General features: G+C 58.1%; 1 protein-coding gene across 12 annotated transcripts in view; it reads left to right on the top strand.

Annotated features, from left to right (window-relative positions):
- The first annotated feature begins 4,875 nt into the window (after positions 1-4,875).
- MPRIP (myosin phosphatase Rho interacting protein) overlaps positions 4,876-17,373 on the top strand; it is a 58,532-nt gene continuing 46,034 nt past the window's right edge. For 6 of the 12 annotated variants that reach the window (XM_052680560.1, XM_052680555.1, XM_052680553.1 and 3 more), the window contains exons 1-3: positions 10,819-10,917; positions 11,259-11,336; positions 12,121-12,186. In XM_052680560.1, coding sequence (XP_052536520.1) covers positions 10,822-10,917; positions 11,259-11,336; positions 12,121-12,186 — 240 coding nt within the window. In that variant the 5' untranslated portion in view covers positions 10,819-10,821. Of the gene's footprint in view, positions 5,370-9,804; positions 10,047-10,818; positions 10,918-11,258; positions 11,337-12,120; positions 12,187-17,373 lie in introns of those variants that run through there. The other 6 variants (XM_052680558.1, XM_052680559.1, XM_052680562.1 and 3 more) reach the window with 5 other exon arrangements.

Genomic DNA, 17,373 nt, shown 5'->3' with positions numbered 1-17,373 from the left:
GCTGCAGCAGGGAAGCTGTGCATGTATCACAGCTCTGCACGTGTGGCTGATGGTCAGGGTTATGGTCAGGGTGAGAGCTGTAGGAGGGAAGCAGAGGTACACCTGGGAGACAGCAGCTGCATGGCTGAAATGATGCTATGGAGCCTGGGGAGGAAAACCCGCCCTTTGCTGCGCATCCCTGTGGTTGTTCATGCTGCAGCCTCAGCCCGTGAGCTCGGTGCTCCAGGAGCCCATGGACTGCCCACCTGCAGGGCTGGCAGCAGAGGAAAATGGGATGTTGGCGCTGTGAGTGTGGCAGAGCCAGGCCTGGAGCTACAGCCACATCTCTGCAGCTCTTGGGACTTCGCAGGGGAAACCTGCCTCTGCAAATAGCAGCAGGACACTTGCAGTTTCCACTCTGTGTGCCCTCAAGAGGGAAGTGAGAAGCACTTGGGGGTGCTTTGTCCCTCCTCAGTGAGCAGAGGAAGGCCCTGCGAGCTCAGCTTTAAAATTCTCAGTGACTGGGACCTCACTCCCTGGTCGGGTACCTCCAAGCAGCACTGGCCCTCCTGTGGCCTCTGAGGTGGCACACGGCTCTCAAGTGCTGCCGAACACCAGCGCCCAGAGCAATGCTTTCCTGGGCTGTTTTGCTCAGGACTTGCTGCTTTCTGCATTCCCTGTGCTCACATAGGAATGGACCTTGGCCGAGGCATTTCTTGCACACATGCGCCCTGTGAGATCCAAAAAAAGGCTGGAAGGGGGGAGGAGGAGAAGGGGAAGAGGAGACGTTTGGAACCGAAACTGAGCAGAGCACAGATGGTGCCGAGCTCCTTTCTTTCACCCTGGCTCCCTGCAGACACCTCTCGAACGGCCGTGGCCGCGATGCGGGCGGTGCTCCGCGCATCCCCAGGGGACGCCGCTCCGCGACCACAGCGGCACAACAGCCCACAGCCGCTCCTTCTGCTGAGCGGCTCCGCACCGCCACCCGCAGCCGAGAGCCCTCGGGGGGACGCGGGGGAGCGACAGGGCGAAGTGCTGCTCCGCACCGGGAGGTGGCAGCCTCGGTTCGCTCTGCTCCGCGCTGCGGTTCCCGCAGCCCCGCAGCCCCGCAGCCCCGCAGCCCCGCAGCCCCGCAGCCCCGCAGCCCCGCAGCCCCGCAGCCCCGCAGCTCCGCAGCGCACACCGAAGCGGGAGGTTCCGCAGCCCACGTGCGGCTCGTTTTGCATCACGGCCTCTTTCTGCTGCCGTCGCGTGGGGGCATCGCCATAAGGATGCTCGGAACCCATCCGCGTCTCCGTGCCGCGGGGTCTGACCCAGCAGCTGTGTTGGGCGCCGTCCCAGGGCAAAAGTGCCTCTCCAAAACCCGATGCAGAAGAGGAAGGTTACCAAAAATCAGGCTGGCTCCCCAAATCTGGCTCCATTTGGGGTAAGTGTTCCCTGTCCCAGTGCTGTCACAGAAGCACCGTGCCATGACCAAAGCACCATCGATGCGTGCAGCGTTTTCGTGAGCAAATCCTTACCATTGCCCCGTCCCACACCCAGCATTCAGGGGGCCCCATCCCGACAGCCCCAGCGAAGGGCCGTTCCCTGCACTGGGCCGAGGGTGTTGCAGGAGGAGGGCTGCTCCTTGCAGGAGCAGGCTTGCAGGATGCAGAGTTAATGCAGTTAATTTTTAATGCTGAAAAACCCTGGGGAAATTCCATGGGGCTGGAGAGAGGCCAGCGGGAGCCAAATGGGGAAAGGGGATAAAAGGGCCGACCCTGGGAATTACAGAGCAGGTAGGGCTGATGGCGATCCCCGGGCAAATGATGGGCTGGGTAACTGGGGACAGTGTCAGCCCAAAATTAGAAACTAAAAATATAATTAAGGTCGTTAGTTCGGTTTCATGGATGGCAGCGCCTGTCAAGTGAGGCGGCTCGGGGTTTGGCACGGCTCTGGGCTGGCGGGTCGCTAATTGCGCGCTGCCTAACGACTGTCTGCAATGCAGCTCATTGACGGCCAGGTGATGTTTCCCTTTGTAAAAGCTGCATGATGTGGAGTCACCGGAACACACCCGGGGGCAGCCGAGGGGCTGTGTGTGGGATGTGCCCCGTGTGGGGAACATCCCTGGTGCTGATGGGGACAACGGGCTGGTGAGCAGCACAAGAAGGGGATGTGATGGGGATCTGCTCTGCCCGGGCACCCAGTCAAAATCTGGGGGGAACAAAAGAGTCAGATTTTCCCCACTGAAGGCAGGAAGCAGCTGTGGGATATGGTCCCTCGCAGCCTGACTGGGAGAGTCATTAACCATTGGCCCAGTTTTAAGAGGAGGGTATGAACTCGCATTCACTGAATGAGAGGAAATCTCTACTTGCTGGGATGTGGTTTAACCCAGCTCCTGGGCTGTGTGCATGTGTGCAAAGCAGGGGCTGTGCAGGACCCTTCCAGCCCTGTGCATGCTGCACTCTGCTCTTGGCTACAGCAGCTGCAGCTGAACACTGTGTGTTTCTCCCAGACGTTCATGTGGCTCCTTTGGCTTTCCCAATGGGAAGGCTGGGTGCAGGCTTCAAGCCACCTGGGGGCTTTGCTCCATCTGTGAGGCTGTTTTCACCCACGCACATTTCCAAGCAGCAGTTTTCCTGTGTTAGATGCGTGGTTTTGCACGCTGAGCCCTCCCCTGTGCCCTGGGCATCCGTCCGTCTGGCTCCATGTAATGATGGCCAAGTGGAGGTGTGGGGAGACGGGCTGCCCTGGGTCATGCATGCAGAGAAGAGCTCTTCTGGATGCTCCTTGGGCCATGTGTCCCACATCCTCATCCCACTGATGCCCTCACATTGGATGCTCCTGGTAGCACCTCCAGGCAGTGATGCAGCTCTCCTTTGTGCTGGGCATCCCGGTGCCACTGAGTGCCTTTCAGGAGCAGGAGGGCATTGTGCTGCCCATCCCAAAGCAGGACCCGGTGAGTAACACCTCTTGCTTGTTTACCTGCTGCTGGGGCTCACTGACTCACGCAGCTCCTTCCCCTTCTGCCACTGCAGCTCCTGACGAATACTTTCCATTTTCCTATATTACTTTAATTGTCCTACTTTGGGAAAACTGCTCCAGACCAGCTCTGGGCTGCCATGCCCCAACCGAATGTCCCGAGATGAGGATGGTGGGGACATGGCATGCAAAGGAACACTCTGTGCCATGGCCGTGCCCATGATATGGTCACGTAGGAAAAGTCATAAGTGATGGATTCTCAGCAGCCCTGCTTGCTGCACACGGCCGAGGCAGTGCAGCTGAATGCAGACTGACAGGTTCACGGAGAGGCCCGTCCTGTTCTGTGGGATATTTGGAGAGCTGCAGCCAGCCCAGCACCAGCCCCAGCATCACCAGCACCAGTAGCACCAGCAGCACCAGCCGCATCCCCACAAGCTGTCAGCCATGGCGCCAGGTCACAGCCCCAAGCCACCACGAACTGGGCTGCACTGCTGGGGACGCCAACCCCATGTCCTGTGCTGCCCAGGGAATCATAGCCCCCAATCTGCCTCAAGGACACACGGTGTCCCCTGCATGGCATCTGGGGACACAGCAGCCCCCTGCAGAGCTTGAATGCACCCCACACTCATCCCCACTCCGTTTGGGATGCATGAGGTGTAGGGTGCGCCATGTCCCCATGGACATCGTGGGATGAAAGGAGGGCTTGGGGGCAAAAGAGCTTTTTGAGGACACCATCTGTGCTCCGAGGGGCCGTGTTGGTAAGCACGCATGGTGATGGCATCAGGGATGCAAACACAGAGGGCGTTGCTCCTTGCACGGCAAAGGGCCGTGTGTGTTCTGCTGCGCTGGGATGAGGAGGAAGCTGAGAATCGCACCCAAAGCAGCAAAGCGTGGCGGAGCTCACGGCCCCCCAGGAGCACTGCGAGCAAGCAACGCTGGCAGGAGAGAGAACGATGATTAAAGCAGCCTTTGATGAAGCCCCAAATTAATAAAGCAGCGAGCCATCGTGTCGCTCTGTATTTATTGGAGGATGAAGGCGCGGAGCCGGCGCGGGGACCCACATCAAACAGCGGGGCAGCGCCGGGCGGGGATCGGCGGCTGCGTCCCCGTTCTGTCCCCATCCCCAGCCCTGCTTTAGGGCCCTCACCGCCGCCAGGGCACGTGAACGCTCTGCTCTGCATCGAGTCACACCACGTTGGGCAAACAGAGGAGATCCTGGGGGCCCCAGGGCGGTGGCTGCACCCTCATTCCTTGCTTTTGTCCCCGCTGCCGCACATTGCGGAGCGTTGGCTGTGCCCCCATTGGGGTGTCCTGGAGGTCGGGGCTGTGCCTCAGGTTGGGGACATCGTTGGGGCGAATGGGTGCGTGGCACTCCGTGCGGTACGGCCCCGTACCGCTCCGCCTGGGGGGGGAGGGAGAGGAGGGGGTACGTGCACCGCCGGAGCGTGCGGGCACGGTGCGGAGAGTCAATATGGGGCTGGGGGGTCACGCGGGGTGGGAGGAGTCCTGGCACAGGGATACTTATGGGGCGGAGATGGATTCAGTGCGTGAAGGCGGTCCTTTGCAAGGGTGGTCGCGCCCGGCGGGGGGCAGCGCGCAACTCCACGCACAGCGCAGGGCCCCACACCGCCCCCCCCCCCCCAGCGAGGCCCGGCCCCGCCCCCAGCTGTCAGCACCCCACCCTCCCCCACGGCCGGCCGGGAGAGGAGGAGCCCACAGGCGACGCGCCGCGCCCTCCCCTCTCCTTGCGACCCATTGGCTGCGACGGCCTTTTGTTACCGTCGTCTTCCCTCCGCTATTGGTGAGAACCGCCGTCCGTCAGCGCTGTGGCACCGCCTCCTTCCCGCTGGCTCCGGAGGTGGAAACTTTGGGGGCAGCGCAGCGTCGGCCCCGCTCCGTTCCGCGCCGCTCCGCTCCGCGCGGCCCCGCCCGCCCGCAGCCCCGCCCCGCTCCGCTCGGCCCCGCGCGTCCGCTGAGCGCCGTGCCCCTGCTTTTTTAATCCCCTCTTTTTCTGTTGTTGTTGTTATTATTTTTATTTCCGATTTTTGTGGTTGTTGTTCATCATTTTTTTTCTCGATTTCCCCCCCCCTCCCCCACCCTCACATCCCGAGTGTTTTTGTTGCTGGTGGCGGCGGCGGTTTCGATTCTTTTTGTTGTTGTTGCTCGAATTCCTCCTTCGGATCTCCGCTCTCCCGCCGAGCCCGGCTCTCCGCGCAGGCCGCGGCCCGCGATGGGCGCGGTGGTGGCGGTGCGGCGGTGCGGGCGCTCCGCGGGGCGCTGAGCGGACGCGGAGCGGCGCGGGGCGCGCCATGGCCGCCAAGGACAACCCGTGCAGGAAGTTCCAGGCCAACATCTTCAACAAGAGCAAGTGCCAGAACTGCTTCAAGCCCCGCGAGTCCCACCTGCTCAACGACGAGGATCTCAACCAGGTGGGACCGGTCCCCAAATCCTTTCTTTCCCCCCTCCCCCCCAACAAATCCGCCATTTGTCCTGTCGCTTCTGACCCCCGAGTGCCCTGCGGTGGCTGTGGGAGCTGTGGGTATCACAGGGTCTTGTGGGTGTTTGGTGGCCCTATGGGCAGCAGAGGGTCCCATAGGTGCTTGGTGGCCCTGTGGGTAGCTCGGGGTCCTGTGGGTAGCGTCGGGTCCTGTGTGTGCCTGGTGGTCCTATAGATTGCTCACCATACGGTTCTTAGGGTCCTGTAGGTACTTGATGGCTCAGGGCCCTATGGACAGGATAAGGTCCCTGAGGTGATTGGTAGCCCCATAGGTAGCGTGGGATCCTATGGATGCCATACGGTCCCATAGGTGCCTGGTAACCCTGTGGATAGTTTAGGATCCTATGGGTAGCATAGCGTTCCATTGGTGCTTGGTGGCCCCACAGTGGCTCAGGATCCAATGGATTGTATAGAGTTCTGTGGGTGCCTCTTGGCCCCCAGGGTATAGCCGGGGTTCCTATGGACAGCATGGAGTTCCATAGGTTCTTCCAGGCCCTGTGGATAAATCAGGATCCTACAAATAGCATAGGGTCCTGTGAGTACCTGGTGGCCCCATACATAGCTCAGGATCCTACTGATAGCATAACATCCCATGGGGCTGAGTGGCCCCATAGATAGCTTGGGATTGTACGGATAACATAAGATCTCTTTGTGCTGGCCTCATAGTTAGCAGAGGGTCCTCTGGGATCTCTGGGGGTCTCGTCGATAGCATGATGCCCCATTGGTGCTCCCAACAACAACACGGGCTGTTATGGGTCGCAGGCGCCTGCTGAACCCATAAGTGTGCTGGGGCCCATGGATCCCTTGGGGAGGGGGGGAGGTTCAGGCACTCCATGGCTGATCCTTGCTCCCATAATCTGTCTGAAGATCCAGTGGGGATCCAGTGGCCCCATGGATAAATGCAGGTCCCATGGGAGCCCTTTGCCCCCTCTGGGTCCATGTCCATGTTGGGGTGTAACCAGCACAGCCCCCCTGGATCCTCTGGTCACAGCACCCTGCCCTATAACACCCCGGATTTCCTATGGAGAGGGCAGAAGGTGGCTCTAGGTTTTTGGGTTGTGGAGGGAGAAATGGGCCTTCCTCCTCCTCCTCCTTTTCCTCCTCAGAGCCTTTGCACACCCCCGTGGGGCAGCACCCAGCCCTATGGGGGGGGTTGGGGTGGGTGGGAGGGGGGATGCAGCCCCACGCTGCCCCCGTCCGGCACTGTGCTGGGGTAGGGGCTGCCATCTCTGCTCCCAATCCTATTATGGCAATGAGATCAGACATATTGCTGTGCTCGCTGGGGGCGGGGGGGGGGGGACGGGACACCACATAATGAAATCTGAGGGCTAATATGGAAAAAATGTAACTGGAAAAAATGCCGTGCTGTGTGCGGGAAGGGGCGGGCGGCCATGCCCAGACAAAGGAGCGTCCTTGGGGGTGAATGGGGTGAGACCCCACGATCTGGTTGTCCCTTCATGGGGTTCCACTGCCATCATGTTGCTTTTAGGAGGGGGAGCCACAGCGCTGCACGCTGCCGCCTGCAGCAGAGAGTGCAGGGGATTGGGGGAGAGGCCCCCGGTCTCTTGCTTTGTCCTGGGAGGTCCGAAAGGGGGGGTGGTTCCAGAGATCAGGGTCACCCCGGGGATCAGATCTGTGCCCAGCTTTGGGGCTTTCATTGGGGGAAGTGTTGCGATCTCACTCAGCTTCTCCCCCGCAGCCTGGGCAGAACGATCCCACCGCTCCCCGATAAGATGGAGGCTCCGGAGCGTGTGATGCACGCAGCCGCGGCCCCGCTGCTTCCAGCGGCGCTTTGGGGTCTGTGCTCTGCTGTGAGCACCCGTGTGTGGTGGGCTCCAGGCACCCGGTGTGACAGCATGGCACAGCTCCCCATCCCCACTTCTATTGATTTTATTATTATTATTACTATTTTGGTGATCACTGTGACTTTTAATCCCCACGCGAGTGCCGGGAGCCCCGCTGCCAGTTGGCGACCCATCGCAAACCTTTGGCGGTATTGGTGGGTTGGGATTGGTGCCCCAAGGGCAGCCCCCAGCCCAGGATTAGCTGCAGCTCCCGGTAATCGGGCTTCAAAGGGCCGCTGGGCTCTAAGTCCCAAATCCTGCTCTGTTCACGAGTTGTTTGTGTGGGTTTCGGTGCAGTGCGGGGCGGCCCCGTGGGTGCCATGGGAAAACATGGGTGGGGGTTGCTGTGCTCCCCCCGGCGTGAGCTGCAGCCCTGATCTCAGTGCGTAGTGCTGCCTCGTTCCCTATGATCCCCATTTTGGAGTTTCTCAGCTTCCTGGTGGGGTGCATTGGAACCTGGACCCCCTCAGCTCCTGTAGTCTGTAGGGAAAATGAAGCCCCACGATGGGAATTGTCTTCAGCATCACACTTGGTCTGGATGGGAGGAGAGCAGAACGCAACTCTGTCGCTTTAATTCTCCCTTGGGGGCACAGGACTGGCACAGAGCAGGAACTCGAGGATGCCATCCCAGCTCCCCGTGTCTTACTGCCCTTATTTTTGGCATGGGCATCCCAAGGACCACCCAGCAGGAACGTGGCACTCGCAGACTTTTCCCACCACCATCCCCAGCAGCGAGTTTGAGTATTTTCACGGCCCTCCTTTAGACATTATTTCTTTCCTTCTGTTCTGGACACCAAACAGCCAGATGGGAAGTGGCAGCTTCGGGTGCCCCACTGCTGGCTGTGTGAGCACCAGAACTTTGCTTTAGGGCCTTGTGTTGATGCAGCTGTGCGGGCAGAGGGCTCATGTCCCTGGGGATGAGTGGGGCTGGCGCAGTGTGCTGGCCCCAGTGCATTGTCTTGCACCTATGGGGCTGTGTGACCCCAAGTCCCTGCTCTGCGTGTTGCTGCAGGGCAGCAGGGGAGGGGTTGTATCCTGGGCATGCTTTCACCTCCACCCCCTACTCAGTGTGGGAGGAGAAGCCCCCTTGTTCCTGGAAAGCAGCCCCCGCTGTATCACGCTGCAAAAATCTGCCTGTCATTCATTAATGGTTTGAGCCGAACAGAGGAAGGTTCTCTGCAAATGTCAAAGCTGCCTGCGCCAGCTGCTGCTGCCAGCAGGAATTTGGGAGCAGGGCAATGCCCGGCGCCCCATGCCCTGCAATCCTACATCGGGGAGCCCTGGCCCCTTTGCAAGTTTACACACTGCTGTTGGTCTGCACGGCGCCGCTCCTTATCTGCTGTGGCACCCAAGGAAGCGATAAATCCCCGCTCCTGCACTCGGAGCTGCTGCTGCTCAGTGCTGGGGGAGTGCTGCTGCAGGGCACGGCCGTATGCCTGGGCCGGGTTTGCAGGGTTCTTTCCCCCACCCTGTAGCTGTGCTGTGCAGATATGGTTTTGTGGGAGAGGCTGCACGCTGCTGTGCCTGCATACCTAGCTGCCACCACTTGTGGGGTTGCTACTGAGGGCTGACTCCCATGGGCTGAGTGCTGCAGGGCTTTGTGGTCCTTGCTGCATCCCCTGGCAGCAGGCAGAGCATAAAGCAGCACCAATCCATTCTTGCGAGCAGTGCTAAAGGGAGGGCAGCCTGCTTCGCTGTCATGCCTCTTTCTCACCCCAATGCTGTGACATCTTCCCCATTCCAGCTTGCCCACAGAGACAGATGAGCTGTGCAGAGCTGCAGGTGCCCAGGTTCCCTATTTGAGGTTGGTGGTGCTGACCTCTTGAGCTGTGCCAGGAAAGGAGGCAACAAACAGGGATCTTGTAGTCGGTGCCCGACTCATTGGGTTGCTTTTGCCTCCACGAAGGCTACTGCTGTTTGGTTTTAGGGGAGATGTGTGCATCTGTGTGGGCTGGGGCTGATGGTTCAGCTGTGCCTGGGGCAGCAATATCCTCATGGTGCCAGCCTGTGTCTGGCCCCATCACCCAGCTCCACGTGCTGTCACAGAATCATAAAATCGAATCACAGAGTCATTAATGTTGGAGAAGACTTCTCAGAACACCACGTCCAACTGCTGAGCCATCCCCACCGTGCCACCAAACCTCGTCCCCGTGCCACCAAACCTCGTCCCCATGCCACGTGCACACAGCCCCGTTCCAGGGCCCTGTGCTGCCCATTGGAAAGGAGTGACCTGGCACTGCCCCGCATCTCTGGGGATGTGTGAGGGTTTTTTGTTACCCCGATCCAGGAGCTGTGCTCAGAAGCTGTGCGTCCCCATGGAGCAGAAGGACAGACGGACTCAGTGGCTGGGGCAGGGTGTGGGTAACCAAGAGCAGGGGATGGGCACAGCAGGCACCCCACCGGGCTGTGAAGCTAAGCAGGGCCAGGCAGGGTGGGGGGCGGGATGGGTACCTGGGTGTGCCGCAGAGGTGCGACCGGAAGCGGCGCGGTGACGCCGGGGCGTTGCTGCCTGAGTCAGCTCTGCCGGTCCCACGGGGCTGTGGGGCTCCCACCCGGCACAGCACCATCCCTGTGTGCCCCTCTTCACGGCCGGGTGGCTCCTTCGGCACCCCCTGCCCATTGGCTTCATCACTGGAGAAACCGGCTCTGGTCTTCTGCCCACCCCAGGAATACTAGGATTGCTGCAACGTTGCTCTCTGGATCTGCTCAGATAGGGAAGTCTCGCTCTGAGCCGTGCCCACGGACCTTATTTTAACCCAATGCAGGTGCAGTGGATTTATTCTGGGCACAGTGTGTGCTCACATCCTTCTATTTGTGCCTCTCCGGGCACCGCTTTTGGCAGCAGTTTGTTTGGGTTTGGCTTTAAAAACCGTTTCTCTGCGGGGGACAGAGCTGGGCTGCCCATGCGCTGGGTGCTAACTTGTACCTTGTGGCTGTTTTGGTTCTGGTATCTGCAATTGGTCTTCCAATTGTGCTGTGTTAAGGCTGTGTATTTTAGGTGCTGGAAAAGGCTGTGGCAAAATGGATTTGGTGGGGCTGGGTGAGACCAGGAGGGGTTCTGACCCCAGTGGTGATGGTATGGGGTTATTTCATCCCTGTGTATGGGTCTGGTACAGTGGGGTTTGCTTGTGGAGGTGGCTCTGAGGGGTTGGAGGGGGACATGGGGGACAAAGGAGGGCTCGGTGCTGTGGTGGTGATGTTGGAGACGCTGTGTGCTGCTTCCTCCATCCTTTTCTTCCTTCTTGGCCATGATAGCACCTCCAGAACGGACTCAACATGTGTGCTTTTCATGGGGAGCTCCGTGCCCCTGTGCCCCATTCCTACAAGCACAGACTCACCTTGAGTTACTCAATATTTCGCAATTTTGCTTTTTTTTCCTCCCAGCTCCAAAGTCCCAGTGTGGGCACAGGGCTGGGTGGTGTCACAGCACGGCTGGGTGGGGCTGTGCTGTGGGGCAGAGTGGGCAGGGGGTGGTGTGGGGTCTGTGAGTCCCTGCAGGGCTGGGGGCAGCAGTGCCATCGGGGCCATTTGGTGCAGGTGATGCTCCAGGAGATGCCACCCCGAAAGGGGCTGTGGGCTTTAAGGGATTGTGTTATTACTTCCCACTTTACAAGGAGTGAAAGGACTGCTTATCTGGTTTGTTCCCACTTTGCTTGCTTGGTACTCCACGCGTTTGGCTGTTTTTGGTGCATAGGCAGTTTCTTCTATTGTTCACAGGGATTTTTCCAGAGGGGAAACTATTTTTTTTTTTAATTTTTTTCTTTAGCATTACAAAACCACAGCAACTGGCAGGAGGGATCTCAGGGAGGTACTGCGTTGGACACTGATTTAAGGGAAAAAATAATAATAATAAAAAGGAGAAGAATGAAAGCGAACAGCTTAACCAGAGTGTTTCAAGAGGTGGTGGGAACGTGGAGTTCTTTGCCCCGTCCTGGTGTGGCAGCTCCAGCTGATCCCTCTCTGCTCTTTTCTTTCAGGCCAAACCCATTTACGGTGGCTGGCTGCTGCTGGCCCCTGAAGGAACGGACTTTGACAATCCTGTCCATCGCTCTCGGGTAAGGGACACCCTGTGGGTGTTGAGGGGGTGGGACAGGACGAGGCGATGACGCTGCACCCATCCCCTTGTGCAAGACAGGGAGGTTTCCTGCTGCAGGCTTCTTTCTGCTGGGTGTGCAGTTTGCTGGGCTGGAGCACCGCAGAGCCTGCTGCATTCAAGCAGTGTGAAGTTACTGCTGGCTGCTGTTATGTTTTGGTACCTCGATGCTCAGCTGCCCAAATGGGTTGCTGCTAGAGCTCGAGCCTTGCAGCACTGCAACCATGTGAGCAGAGTTGGAGCATCCTCTACATCCCTGCCCTGTCCTGCAGCTGGAGGCTCCCATTGCTGCCACCAGTAAAAATCTCTCCCCCCTTACTGGATTCTGGGTTCAGCCCAGGCGTTATTGGGAGTCATGGCTCATGGGGACATGGGACTGTGGTTCACTGGAACCTCAGTGGTTTTGCTGTCCCTGAGCACCTTGGACTTTGCCTGAAGGGCTGAGAAAAACAAGATAAGAATTGCTGCACTGGGGCTATGAATCTGTGATTTTTTTTTTTTTTTTTCCTCTTTCAAATTTCAGCCTGCTCAACCAGTTTTTACTCTGGGCTGCAAACAGGCTGGCACGCACAGAAAGGCCCTTTCCAGGCAGATCGGGGCTCCGATCTGGTGCGCATGGCCATGCTGAGAGGGGGCTGGGGGGGGCTCTGCATCATGCTGGAGCTCTGCTGGGGGATGTCCTGCGTTGTGACCCCAGCTTTGTGGGCTGGCACTGCCATGACTCCCTTTACTGTCTTCTCTTGCAGAAATGGCAGCGCCGGTTCTTCATCCTCTACGAGCACGGGTTGCTGCGCTACGCCCTCGACGAGATGGTGAGTGCTGCGTGGCCACGGCGTTGCTGCTGGTGGGAACCTGCAGTGTTGGTGCTGCTCCCGGAGCATGGCACCAGGCCGATGTCCTGTGGTGTCCCGTGGAGCTGGATGGCCAAGCCCACGTGTTGGAGGGCTCAGTTTTGGTATAAACTAGCAGTGGGAATGTGCTGCTGACAGATCTGGCACTGGTGTGGAGTGCTGATCCTCAGGTTCCCCCCCCAGCTCCTTCTCATCCTGCTGCTTGGTGCTGGGGAGGGTTTGGTGGTGGAGGATCACCATGGCTGTGCCTGGGGAGGAGGCTGTGTGTGGTGCTGGTGTAAAGTAGGTCAGGCGGAACGCGGAACGCCTTCGTGCTGCTCATCCTTCCTGGGAGCCGTGTCTGCCCCCAGTGCTCTGGGAGCAAAATGAGGGAGGGAGGAAGGAAAGCAGCTCTTCTATCCATTACGAGCTGCCAGGTAGGCTGCTGAGCCTGAGGAGGGTCAGCCCTGCTGTGCCCACCTGTGGCTGCCTGTTGGCAAAATGAAGCACGCAGCAGGTTGCATGGGGTTTGGCACAGCACAGCCTGATCCTGAGTGCTGGGGTGCTCCTGGGTGAGAGGCTCGTGGAGCCGGGTGCACTGGGGTGCAGGGCGTGCATGCACGTGGGGTGAGGTGTAGGAGTGCAGGGCGCTTCTCCAGAGCAACGCCTTCTGTTGTTTGTTTGTTTGTATTTTTTCTTGGAGTTGCTCCAAGTCCCGTAAATAATTTAAACATCTCCATTCAGAGCTGAGGAGGCTTTTGATGCATTTGTAGTGCGACAGCAACCTGTGCTGGGCTGCTGTTTGGTGTTCTACAAACAAAGTGCAGAGAAATGCCTTGAGGAGAGAGTTGGGAAATATGATGTTTGTGGGTTTTTTTGCTGTATTGCATCCCATCATGACTGCCCATGGCACTGCTGCCCCTGGGCAGGAGCAGCAGGCAGTGCCTCAGCCCCATTCTGTGCACTCGTGTCCCCGTGATGCAGGAGAATGTCACTGCAGGGTGTGCTGAGGGCTGGGGGAGCATTGTGCAGCTCCCTTGGGCTGCCTGGAAGGGAAAAAAAGTGGGGGGAAAAAAAACAGCAGAAAGGGTGTGTGAGGGGAGCGTTACCTCTCCTGCTGGCTCCTTGCACTGGGCATCACAGGAGGAGGGCAGGGAGTATCCTCACCATGGCCTTTGATGGAGGAGATGGAGCTGCTCCCCTGGGGAGCAGGGGTCTGACACATGGTGTAAAAATACCCCCCTGACCTTTCTGCACATCACGTCCCTGTGCTGGCTCTGCTAATGCCCGTGGCACTGGAGCATCCCTGCCCACAGTGTGCCCCACGCCAGGGCAGCATTGCACTGCCAGTGCCAGAGCTATGCAGGGAGGAGCTGATTCCCTTGGGGTGAGACCCAGAATGTTACAGCAGTATCACCTCTTGCTGTCCCTTGTGACTGAGAGCATCAGCTTCCCCAGGTGCTTTCTGCATTTGCTTTGCTCTGGTGTGTGCTGTAGGTTCCCCTATGGCGGTTCCCAGTGTGTAGCTCAAATGATGTCGTGGTTCTGATGGGTTTGGGACCCTCTTCCACCATATCAAGGGAGGCTCAGGTTGGATGTTAGGAAAAATGTCTTCTCTGAAGGCAGGCATTGGAACTGCTGCCTGTGGAGGTGGTGGAGTCACTGTCCCTGGAGGTGTTCCAGAACCGTGGAAATGTGGCACTGAGGGACATGGTTTGGTGTCATGGTGGGGATGGGTCGATGGTCGGACCTGATCTTAGGGGTCTTTTCCAATCTTGATGATTCTGTGACTCCACAGCAGCAGTCAGGGGTGACTGAGTAATGGGGAATGGCCGTGTGCAGGTCAGAGATCCTATGTGGGATGCAAAGACTGAGCTCCATTCCTGCCCCCCACCTTGGGCTGGAACTGTGGGGGGACACTGGTTTGTCCTCAAGATCTCACCTGTGCCTATGGCTCCAGAGCAGAACCAGGGCTTCTCCCAGGGAGGTGCTGCTGTTTTGCTCAGGGAGGGATCTCCATTGCAGGAATGATTCCCCTCACTGTGCTCCTGGAGGTCCCGTGGTGGGGGGACACGGCAGCGTGCTGGGAGCTGGGCGGCAGCTGGGCAGGGACCTCCCAGGAGGTGGATTGAATTGCTCTGCCCTGAACCTGTTAGACATTAATTGTGTGGGTTTGGCGATTTCTGCTTTATTGAAAATGAGGAGGGGAGGAAGGCGTGGGATGCAGGGGGTTGGGGCTGAGCTCCCCATTGGCAGCGCTGGCCTCCTCTTCCTCCCCCTGACCATCAGCAAAGGGCACATCTGGTTCTGAGCTGGGGTCAGCAGCTAATGAGCCACCGCTCTGTAAGTGGGAGCAGGGCAGAGGGCTATGCTGGGATCCCACAGCTCACTGCTGGGATTGAGGGAAGCTCTGGGGATCACCCAGGGGTGCACACAGGGCAGATGCCACAGGCATTGGGATGGGCCAAGTGCCCAGAATCTCCTCTGTGCACCAGGAGCCCCAAATACTGCCCAAATCCCATCAGTGGGACAGGGCGTGCATGCGGGGAAGGCACCGGTTTGGAAGCAGAGAGGTCTAAGAAGTCTGCTTTGGCACTGCAGTCCCCTGCTGAGCCACTGGCTGGACTGGGGCTGTTTGTTTTTTGGTGTTTTTTTTTCTTTCCTCTTTTTTTGCTTTTTTTTCCTCCTCCTTTTTCTAGTTTGCAGCCCCAGGCTGCTGCATGCTGTTTTTACAACTGACCCAAACAGTTGCAATGCACCCATAAAAAGCACCCAGCCCCGAGCACCCCGCTCTCTGTGCTCCAGCATCAGTGCACACGGGGCTCACCAGGACCCCGCAGGGGGAATGAGTCCCTGTGTGTGCCCATCTCCTTCCCCTCCAGCCCCAGTCCCGGCGTGCAGCAGCGTGCCAGCAGGCTGCTCCCAGCTCCTCTGAGCCCTAGGGAAGCTGAGCCTGCTCCAACCTGCACGCATTCCTCACTCCCCTCGGCAGAGGCTGGGTGCTCAGGGTTTGCTCAGTGTTGCATTCCATGCTGAACAGCCTCTTGGTTGCTTGCGCTGTGGTCCCATGAGCTGCGTTCCCCACTTTCCCCTTTGTGAATTATTTCCCCATAGTTTGAAGTTAAAGGACCAAGAAGCTCCAGGAATTAAGCTAAGCCAAATGCACCAAAGGCATTGTTCTGGAGGTGAAAGAGGCACCCAGGAGGAGTGCAGAACTTTGATACCTTGCCCTCTTTGGTTTCAGATAGCCTGAAGCCCTCAGCCCATAGTCCTGCCCCGACCTGGGGCTGCTGGTACCTGAGGGGAGGAGCAGGAACCCATGCCATGGTTCTGTCCCAGCAGCCTCATCCCAGCACCTTTTGTCAGAGGGGGGTGGAGTGTGGACAGCATCCAACAGCAAGTGCAGTCTGGTTGCAGAGCGTTTACCCCCTTCTGTTGCAATGACTGCTGCCTATAATTAGCTGTAGGTCTATTAATAGAGTCCTGCTGCATGGGAATGGCGTGGTGGAAAGGCAGCACGGGGTGGGCAGTGGTCTCAGTCCTACCCCTGTCTGGGACTGTGGGTAATGCCAAGGTGAGAGCATCTCCTGGGTGGGCCGGAGGACCAATGGGCATGGTTCCTTGTGCACATCCCCAGCATGGGAGGGATTGGGGTCACAGCTGGAACCCTGCAGCTCTCTGCCCCTAGGAGCCTGCACAGGAGCTGTGGGTGGGAGAACTCAGCCTGGTGGCAGAGAGGGACCCAAGCAGGAGGGGTGTCCAAACATGGTGATGCGTAGCTGCGTGTAATTACTATTTCCTAATCGACCACCTCCCCAGCACACCCCGATTTTTCTTTCTTCAGAAGTAAAGGGGCACATTTAAAAATGTCACCCTCAGCAGATCTGTGCCATGATCACTTTCGTCCTCGCTCCCCCTCCTTTGTCACCAATATTCTGAGAAGCCAAGAGAGTCTGCGTGTGTTTTTTTCCTCCTCGTTAGATCAAAGCGCTTTACTTCAGTCTTGGCATGGAATGGAAATTCATTGGCAGGGATTAAAAAACGAACCTTCAACATCCTGGCCCCTCCGTCCTTACTTTTTTTCCACCCGTTTTTTTGCCATTGAAGCAGTTCCAGGCTTGCCCTGCCCCCTCCGCCGACGAGCACAGGGTTGGGTGAGCCCATGCTCCCTTTGCATGCGGCTTTTCCCCCCTCAGACACGGTTTTGCTGCTGCCTCTGCTCGCCAGATCTTGGAGACTTTCAGTTTCTGTTCGGCATGAAGAGCTTTTGGCTGGGATCAGAGCGCGTTTCGGATTTCAACAAGCTGAGACGAAAAGGGAGAGGAGCAAAGCAGCTGCGAGATGGGCAGCAGTGGTGGGAAGAGAAAGGGAGATAATGCATTTGGGGGGTGGGGGAAAGGTGCTGTGTAGGGATGTTGAGTGCTTATGTGAAAAGGGTTGCTTTAGAAATGGGGAAGTGTTGGGAGGATCCAGGAGGAGCAATCTGTTCTCCTCCAGGATTTGTTGGGAAAAGAAGGGATCAGTGATGTTGGGATGCAAAGATCAAGAGCAGCCTTGTCAGAACACGTGGCACTGCTGCCCAGAGTGATGGGTGCCCATCCCTGGTGGTGCCCACGGCCATGGATGGGGCCCTGGGCAGCCTGGCTGGTGGAGGCAGCCAGCCCACGGTTGGAATTGGGTGATCTTTAAGGTCCCTTCCAACCCAGTCATTCTGTGATTCTCACAAAGGCTCTGCAGGAGGTGTAGAGATGGGTGGTGGTCCCAATAAAGCTCAGAGGTCTTTGGTTGACGTTGTGTTTAATGCCCAGCATTGTTTTTTGGGAGAAAAGGCTGGAAGCTACCAGGAGCTACCTGCTGAAGCCAGGCCTGAGCTGGGACCGAACAGAAGGGTGGGAGGTTTGGAGAGTTAGCAGAAATGTGGAGCTGGGAGAGCAGGATGCAGCCAGTGACCTCCTCATTAGCTTGCAGCTTTGATGACCTGGCCCAGGTGCTTCCTTCCTGGAAACAATGCAGTGCTTATTGTCTTCTGCAGAGCTGGAATGGCTCTGAGGATGAGAAATGAGCCCAGCTTCAAGTGGCTCTGTCCTTTTTACTTTTTGTTCTGCTCCTCTGTGTCTTGAGAGCTAGCAAATCAGTTCATTTAGAAGAGACATGCAAGAGCAGCAAGGG

The sequence above is a fragment of the Tympanuchus pallidicinctus genome, unplaced genomic scaffold (assembly GCF_026119805.1).
Source record: "Tympanuchus pallidicinctus isolate F22 unplaced genomic scaffold, pur_lepc_1.0 scaffold18, whole genome shotgun sequence".
NCBI lineage: Eukaryota > Metazoa > Chordata > Aves > Galliformes > Phasianidae > Tympanuchus > Tympanuchus pallidicinctus.
This window is presented reverse-complemented; position numbering and strand designations above follow the sequence as displayed.